Source organism: Protobothrops mucrosquamatus, unplaced genomic scaffold (assembly GCF_001527695.2).
Source record: "Protobothrops mucrosquamatus isolate PMUCROS unplaced genomic scaffold, P.Mucros_1.0 scaffold1418, whole genome shotgun sequence".
Classification (NCBI taxonomy): Eukaryota; Metazoa; Chordata; class Lepidosauria; order Squamata; family Viperidae; genus Protobothrops; species Protobothrops mucrosquamatus.
This window is the reverse complement of record NW_015387603.1, coordinates 176,063-184,671: the sequence shown is the minus strand read 5'-3', so window position 1 is coordinate 184,671 and position 8,609 is coordinate 176,063. Positions and strand designations below refer to the sequence as shown.

General features: G+C 45.2%; 1 protein-coding gene across 1 annotated transcript; it reads left to right on the top strand.

Annotated features, from left to right (window-relative positions):
- Positions 1–314: 314 nt before the first annotated feature.
- Positions 315–7,524, top strand: NDUFAF3 (NADH:ubiquinone oxidoreductase complex assembly factor 3). Its single transcript, XM_015821890.1, has 5 exons — positions 315–323; positions 3,893–4,091; positions 5,363–5,429; positions 5,538–5,638; positions 7,059–7,524. The coding sequence occupies exons 2-5, from the start codon at positions 3,993–3,995 to the stop codon at positions 7,152–7,154; spliced, it is 363 nt and encodes a 120-aa protein (XP_015677376.1). The 5' UTR covers positions 315–323; positions 3,893–3,992; the 3' UTR covers positions 7,155–7,524.
- The last annotated feature ends 1,085 nt before the right edge of the window (positions 7,525–8,609 follow it).

Sequence of the window (8,609 nt, the reverse complement as noted above, 5' to 3'; positions counted from 1 at the left end):
GGTCATCAAGTTTTTGACACCTTGCTAGGCGACTGGTGGTACTCGGATGTTGCCATATCCTAAAAGTGGTACAATGGGTGAAAAGGTTGAAAAGCCCTGTTTTACAGCACCGCCTTTGGGGAATGGGGGGGGGATAAGAATGAAGTAGCTGAGCAGAGCGTGATTGACAGCTGCCTGCGCGTCCTTGCTCCGACCACCGCTAGAGGGCGTGGGGCGGCCCTCCCCGGCAAGGCCCCGCCCGCTTTTCCTGCCGCTCTCATGGCTGCCCTCCGGTCGCTGGGCTCGGCTCTCGTGTGGAGAGCAAGGCCCGCTCTCGCCCGCAGGTCAGTGCAGCGACGGGGCTGGAGGCAGAAAAGCGCCCGTCGCCCCTTTGCCACCCGGGGGAGGGGCTGGAGCTGCTGCAGCTGCAGCTGCATTTCGGCTGGGCGCTGAGGAGCTCCGCCTCCCGGGGTCCAGCCTGGTGCGGAGGCTCCGCCGTGCCCGTGAAAGAAATGCCCGGGGTTNGAGAGGGGAGAGGAAAGGGAAAGGAAAGAGAGAGAGAGAGAAAGAGGAAAGAGAGGGAGAGGAAAGAGGCATAAAATAATTCATTTGCATTTAATTGTAATGGTTCAAAGAATGTTTGGAAAAATGTTCGGCCCTCCAGCACGTTCACTTCATCCAATCTGGCCCTCTTTGAAAAAAGTTTGGACACCCCTGTCTTAAGCTAACGATAGGATTGAAACATACATATAACTGTACATATAATTGTATATATAATTGTATTGTGTAGAAGAATAAGGCCTATATAGAGGTTAAGGATGATGTATTAAGGTTTTGTATCACGAGAAACAAACTGTTAGGAAGATTTACTCTGGAATGCCACATATGTCCATTTTTGTTTTAATTGTATTATAAATAAAAAACTTTTTAATTAAAAAAAATAAAAAATAAAATAAATATGAGTCAAGTTGCCAAGAGGCTGAATTTTGATTATGTGACTATGGGCACGCTGCAACGGTCGTAAGTATGAAAAACGGTCCTAAGTTATTTTTTTTTCAGTGCCGTAGTAAGTTTGAACGGTCACTCAATGAACTTTTGTAATGTTGGACTTACCTTTATTAGACACCCTCCTTTATAGCACCGCCTTTGGGGAAGGGGGGGGGGGATAAGAATGAAGTAGCTGAGCAGAGCGTGATTGACAGCTGCCTGCGCGTCCTTGCTCCGACCACCGCTAGAGGGCGTGGGGCGGCCCTCCCCGGCAAGGCCCCGCCCGCTCTTCCTGCCGCTCTCATGGCTGCCCTCCGGTCGCTGGGCTCGGCTCTCGTCTGGAGAGCAAGGCCCGCTCTCGCCCGCAGGTCAGTGCAGCGACGGGGCTGGAGGCAGAAAAGCGCCCGGCAGCTGCAGCTGCATTTCGGCTCCGCGCTGAGGAGCTCCGCCTCCCGGGGTCCAGCCTGGTGCGGAGGCTCCGCCGTGCCCGTAAAAGAAATGCCCGGGGTTGCGCGTGGCTCCGGGCTTTGGCTCCCAACTGACCTTGGCTGAAGCTCAGCAAGCTGGATTTCCATAGGAGCGCTCGGGGAAACGCCGGTGCGGTCCTGGGGAGGGCGAAGAAGCCTGTCCTGGGGCGGTACCTTTCGGCCTCGGCGGCTTGAGATGCGAAATCCTCTAAATTAGGAGCTTGCCTGCAGGAGGAAGGAATTAAACCCCTTTTTTCTGTGAGGTGGTGCAGGGAAAAAAAAAAAAAGAAATCGCGTCTTGGTTTAATTGTGGCTCAGGAAGGGGCAGGGCAATCCCAGATCTGGATGGATTTGTAAATTATGTTGGAGTCCGAATTAAAATTGGATTTGATATTGGCAGATCTGCTGCCTGTCAGGGTGCCGAGGTATCCGGATGGGAAGGGAAGGGAAACGCTCTTTGGCTTTTGTTGCTCAGCTGGAAGAGGGTTTCCGGGGGGGGGGGTACCCTATTTTATATGCACACCCTTTTCAAGGCCATTTGTAATTACGGCTTAGTCCTCGACTTGTGACCATCATTGAGCCCAAAATTTATGCTGCTAAGTGAAACATTTGTTAAATGAATTCTGCCTTTCTCTGCCACAATTGTTGACTTTCCTTGCCACAATTGTTAAGGGAATCACTGCAGTTGCTAAATTAAGTAACACGGTTGTTACGTGAAACTGGTTCTCCCCCCCCCCCCCCGTTGACTTTGCTTGTCAGAAGGTGGCAAAAGGTGATCACATGACCCCGGGACATGGCAATTGTCATATGAACCCGTTGCCAAGCATCTGAATTTTCATCGCGTGACCGTGGGGAATACTGGGATGGTCGTAAGTGTGAAAAATGGTCTTAAGTCAAAGGGCAGCTGTCCTTGATGCATGTATTTAAATAATACTTCCTCAAAGTTCAGAGTTCACTCAGCTTTTGCCAGAGGCAGGCATGTGCAATACAGGTAGTCCTCGACTTATGACCACAATTGAGCCCAGCATTTCTGTTGCTAAGTGAAACATTTGTTAAGTGAATTTTGTCCCATTTTACGACCTTTCTAGACACAGTTGTTAAGTGAATCACTGCAGTTATTTAGTAACACGGTTGTTAAGTGAATCTGGCTTCCCTTTGACATTGCTTATCAGAAGGAACAAAACGAGATCACATGACCTCAGGACATTGAAACCGGTATAAGTATGAGTCAGTTGTCAAGCATCCGAATTTTGATCATGTGACCATGGGGATGTTGCAACAGTTGTATGAAAAACTCATAAGTCACTTTTTTCAGTGATGTCGTAACTTTGAACAGTCACTAAATGAACTGTTGTAAGTCAAGGACTACCTGTACCTTGAAAACCTAAAATCTTGTTTGAAAAGTCCTTAGTGTTGCTTGTTTCAAGAGCTTTAAACCCATTGAGAAGCCAGCAGTATCAACAATAACAGGGCAGTTGAACCTTACAGAAGGTTGCCAAAATTATTTACCGTAATTATGCCATTCTGTCTAGAGCATTTACCTCATAAAAATTATATTGCTGGCTGGAATATTGTGGCAGTTGAAGTCCTTGCATCTTTAAAATGGCTAAGGTTGGGAAAACTGCAATAAAGGGATGTAAATTATTCTGGATTAAAATAAGGGGACAAGACAATAACCTTCCTACTATAATTTAAATGCTGTTTTTTCACATTGTACCTAGAAGTACAGCTAGTCCTCGACTTAACAACAGTTCATTTAGTGACCGTTTCCAGTTCCGTTTGGAACTGAAAAATGTGACTTATGACCATTTTTCACACTCATGACCATTGCAGTATCCCTATGGTCACATGATGAAAACTCAGATGCTCATATTTATGACGGTTGCAGTATCTCAGGATCATATGATCATCTGTTGCAGCCGCCTGACAAGCAACGTTAATGGGAAAGCCAGATTCACTTAACAATCACATTATTTATTTATTTTATTTTATTACTTTAATTTATACCCCGCCCTTCTCCCGAGGGACTCAGGGCGGCTTACAGGTAAGTAAAAACAGAGCTATACAATAACAGCTGCAGTGATTCACTTAACAATTGCGGTAAGAAAGGTCATAAAATGATGCAAAACTCAATGAATGTCACACTTAGCGACATAAACTTTGGGCTCAATTGTGGTTGTAAGCCAACTACTTGTAACTGGACTATAATTTTACTTCCCCACCGGCCACAATTTTACTTCTTAATCCTGCATAGGGCTTTAACCAACATTCAAGGTTACTATGCTGTCTGTCCTTTTTGGATGTAGCTCAACTCCAGATGGTAGCCCCACAGATTTCCATTTAGTTAGAGTGATTCATGTAACATCCAGTAAAAGTGTAGTGAAAGCTGGCTAACTGGCATTTTGACTTACTGGTCAGGCCTGCCGCCATTATCTCATGTTTTCTCTCTGTCTTTTCAGTTTCAGGCAATCTCAGCGAAATCATCGCCTCACGCCTTCCGATGATGAGCTTCTCCAAAAAACAACAATCCATCATTTGGAAAGAGAATCACCAAACACCATGTTTATTGAAAATTACAGTAATTTTGGTTTCTCCATCAGTGGGAACACAGTGGTAGGCCCTTGCGCTATTTTGCCACAAGCCATCCTGCAGTGGAATGTGAGTGTGTAAGCTTTTCAGTTCCTTAATAGAGATACGTGAATCTCTCCAGTTCAGGATATATATTTTCTAATTGTAATATATTTTTCCTTAAAGCCATGTACAGCAAGTCCTTGCTTAATGATGGGAATTTCCATTACTAAGCAATATGGTTGTAAAGAGCAATGTACATGATCACACCGCTTAGCGATGGCAGCTCCAGCCAGTTCCAGATTACCATCATTACACAAGAACCTCAGGAACTTGACTTCCTGCTGGCTGCCCCAATGATTTTGCTTGTGGGAAGCTGTCAACTATGTTCACGTGATAGCGGGATGCTGTGATTGACAGAAATCTGGGCTGGTTGCTGAACACCTGGATCGTGATCGTGTGACTACAAGGTCACTGCAACAATGAGATCAGTCATAACTAGCACTCATTTAGTGCCATCCCAAGTTTGAACGGTTGCTGAGTGAGTGTCATTTAATAAGGACCACCTGTACATGCCAGTTTGCAATTCACATAGAACAGTGATGGCGAACCTTTTAGAGACTGAGTGCCCAAACCGCAACCCCAAACCCACTTATTTATTGCAAAGTGCCAGGGCCGCATCAGCATTGTGGTGCCCTCGGGGGGGGCAGGGAGGCGCCTCTGAGTGCTGCCTCTGGCATGCAAAAACCGGGGGCGCAAAAATGGACCATCATGCTGCAAAATGGCTGCCGCCGCGCCACACAGTGCAGATAGAAGGCGCTGCACCACACAAGAACGGGGCAGGTCTAGTGAATATCAAACAGGCACTAGCCCTGCCCCATTTGCAGTACGTGCGTGCTCGTGGCCCCTTGTGCGCATGGACGCATGTAAAATACTAATCGGCCGCTTCGCCTTTGTGCTGGGTGGGGCTCCTGCTCCAGGCGGCGGTGGCGGCCTGATGGACCTGCTGCTGGTGGCGGTAGTGCGTGTGCCCACAGAGAGGGCTCAGAGTGCCGCCTCTGGTACCCGTGCCATAGGTTCGCCACCACTGACATAGAATAATGTTTTTAATGGAAACTTGTATGTATTTTAATGCATAAAACTCCCGCTCACCTTCAGAGATCATGTAGCCCATCTAAAGCCGTGTTTCTCAACCTTGACCACTTGAAGATGTGTGGACTTCAACATGCCGGCTGGAGAGTTCTGGTAGTTGAAGTCCACACATCTTCAGGTGGTCAAGGTTGAGAAACACTGCTTTTTGTTATGCTGCGTATCAAGTATTGGAAAAGTTAGTCTTAATATTATTTTGTTTCATATTCCAGGTTGGCACATTTAAAGATATTATTCCAGACAGCCTTGTTCTGTTCTATATGCTGGAGCCCAAAATAGGTAACAAAAGAACTGTGGGTCTTGGGCTGGGGTTTTCGTGGGTTTTTGTTAGTTTTGGTCTTAAGGAGGAAATAGCATCTCATCGTCTTCCCCTGCTGGTTGTCCTAGAAATTGTGGTCCTGGGAACTGGAGGCAAAGTAGAGAGGCTGGATCCTGATGTCCTGAAATGTTTGCAGCAACGTGGGATTGCTGTGGAAGTACAAAGCACGGTAAGAGGGGGTGCAGTAAGGACAGGAAGAAGCAGATAGCAAGAAAGATTAGGGGAGAAAGCAACACAGTAGAGTTTTTCTTCTTCTGGTCTAGGATTTCATGAAACCTCAGAATAGAAAAAGCCGGATGGCCCAGGCAGCATGAAACCTCATTTTGCCTGATGCAGTGTTTGGCATGCTTAGCATTCTTATTTAGGTTGCATACTTCCAGTCCTCGTGGTTTGTTTCTTTAAAGTGCACAGAAATGCATATGGAGCTTACTTTTATCTCCAGAAGTCTTGTCTTGGATCGTATGCTCCAGGAAATTTGGCAGTAATGCCTTTGGCATTTTGCAGTGGAATTTGTAATAATAATAATAATAATAATAATAATAATAATAATAATAATAATAATAATAATAATAATAATAATAATAATAATAATAATAATAATAATAATAATAGTAAAGTTGGAAGGGACCTTGGAGGTCATCTAGTCCAACCCTCTGCTCAGGCAGGAAACCCTATACCATTTCGGACAAATGGCTGTCCAGTCTCTTCTTAAAATCCTCCAGTGTTGGAGCATTCACAACCTCTGGAGGCAGGTTGTTCCACTGGTTAATTGTTCTAACTGTCAGGAAGTTTCTCCTTAGTTCTAGGTTGTTTCTCTCCTTGATTAGTTTCCATCCGTTGCTTCTTGTCCTGCCTTCAGGCGCTTTGGAGAATAGCTTGACTCCCTCTTCTTTGTGGCAGCCCCTGAGATATTGGAACACTGCTATCATGTCCCCCCTCGTCCTTCTCTTTGTTAAACTAGACATACCCAATTCCAGCAGCCGTTCCTTATATGTTTTAGCCTCCAGTCCCCTAATCATCTTTGTTGCTCTTCTCTGTACTCTTTCTAGAGTCTCAGCATCTTTTTTACATCGCGGTGACCAAAACTAGATGCAGTATTCCAAGTGTGGCCTTACCAAGGCATATAAAGTGGTATTAAGACTTCACGTGATCTTGATTGTATTGCTCTTTTCCTCCATATGCATTGATATAGCGATTCGCTAAAGCACGAACTAGCAATACAAATAGGCTCTCCATCTTTTTCTCCATACGGAGTCCTTTGGTTGGGGTGCATTTTTCCCCTACTGGCTTTGAACTTGGACCCAGGCGCCCAGCTGTACGTAACCTTCTTATGGATGGAAACTCATCAAGGAGAGGACCAACCTAGAACTAAGGAGAAATTTCCTGACAGTTAGAACAATTAATCAGTGGAAGGACTTGGCTCCAGAAGTTGTGGGTGCTCCAACATTAGAGATTTTGAAGAAGAGATTGGACAATTATGTAGGGTTTCCTGCTTGAGTAGGGGGGGGGGGGTTGGATGAGAAGACCTCCAAGGTCTTTCCCAACTGTTGTTACTCTGTTAATTCTGTCTCATCTCTTTGGCTCCACAGCCTAACGCTTGCGCCACTTTCAACTTCCTGGTAAGCGAACGACGTGTGACGGCTGCTGGACTCATTCCTCCTCCCCCTGGTACCATATCTGAATAAGCCTTTAAGGGTAAGACGAGATAAGAGGCGTTCTAAGCAGGCTAGAGAAAGAGACTCTACTGTCATGGCTGCCCGCCCCTTCAGGGAGCCTTCAGCTGCTTCTCCCAGTCACAGACAAGCATCAGCAGCAAAACATCACCAGAAGAGCTGGGGTTGTTGTTTTTTTTCCCCCCAGGCTTACAGCTAGATCTGAGGCTGGCTGCTCTTCCTTGCGTTGCAGCGTGAGCCCCAGCTTGGAAAAGAAGGCCTGAAAGTGATTGTTACGCACCACTGTTTGTGTCTTATATCTAGTTGTTATCTGAAACAACTGCAGGCTGCTAGTGAATTTTTGTCCTCAAGAGGAAATCTGTTGGGTAGACGGAAATAAAATTATTTGTCCAAAATGGATTTACAGGCTTTGAGACAAACGTTTTAAATGTGGGCTTCTCTGCCCACTCTGTGTCATCTGTTTTGTTATTTATTTATTTAATTTATTTATTTCTATTTGGCTAGAAATAGAGCTAAAAATCCGACTCTTGGGTACGTCCATGTTGTATCAAAATAATTACGATCACCAAGAGTAGATGAAATGTTTATAAACAATTAAAAGTTTTTAAACTTTTTAATTGTTTATAAACATTTCATCTACTCTTATTTCTATTTATATACAACCCTCTGCTTGACCCTGCTTAGGGATATCCTGCATTATCAGTGAACTGCAATTTAAGTTTTTTATTTAAGCAGCCCAGCGAACAAATCGTAAAAAGAACATGTGAAAAACATATAAGGAAGGTCTCTAATCTCCTCTCCCTATTGTCAATATTCGTAACCCATGCCAGAGACCACGCCAACAGGTTTTTCTGTGTTCTGCATGTGGCGTGTGCCTGCACATGGTGGCTGCAATGAGAAGGAGGGGGGTTCTGGGTTTGTAGAGCTAGAGGACGATGCCAGAGCTAGAGGACGATGTCATGGCTTAGGAAGTGAGAGGGATGTGCCTCATGGTTAGCTTATTGCTTGTAGCTCAGCATTGATGTGAGGCTTGTTGTCTACCATTGAGCTATGAGTTGTCTTTTGAATAAAATCTCATTTAAAAGGCCTATATGGCAGAACATGAGTGAATCAGTAGCAATAGCAATAGCACTTAATATGCCACTCCATAGTGCTTTACAGCACTCGCTAAGCAGTTTACAGCATATTGCTCCCAGTAATCTGGGTCCTCATTTTACCGACATCGGAAGAATGTTGAATCAATCTAGTGCCTGTCAGGATCGAACTCCTAGTGGTGGGCAGAGTTAGCTTGCAATACTGTATTCTAACCACCGTTCCCTCACATCTCCTACTGAAGGACTGCTTCCTGTCAATGAAAGCTCAGACTATACTCCAAGCCCTCTTGAACCTGGGAGAGTTTGTATAGGAATCATGTATTCTGTTACAAGGCCATAGCCTCTCCTGCCATTCTGCAGAGCAAACAGCTGG

What these genes read in the sequence shown, in the direction of transcription:
- NDUFAF3 (XM_015821890.1), top strand. Translation starts at nt 3,993, where the DNA reads ATGTTTATTGAAAATTACAGTAATTTTGGTTTCTCCATCAGTGGGAAC. An exon ending in AAGCCATCCTGCAGTGGAAT is followed by an intron (nt 4,092 to 5,362) that starts GTGAGTGTGTAA and finishes TTCATATTCCAG; the next exon opens with GTTGGCACATTTAAAGATAT. An exon ending in TATGCTGGAGCCCAAAATAG is followed by an intron (nt 5,430 to 5,537) that starts GTAACAAAAGAA and finishes TGGTTGTCCTAG; the next exon opens with AAATTGTGGTCCTGGGAACT.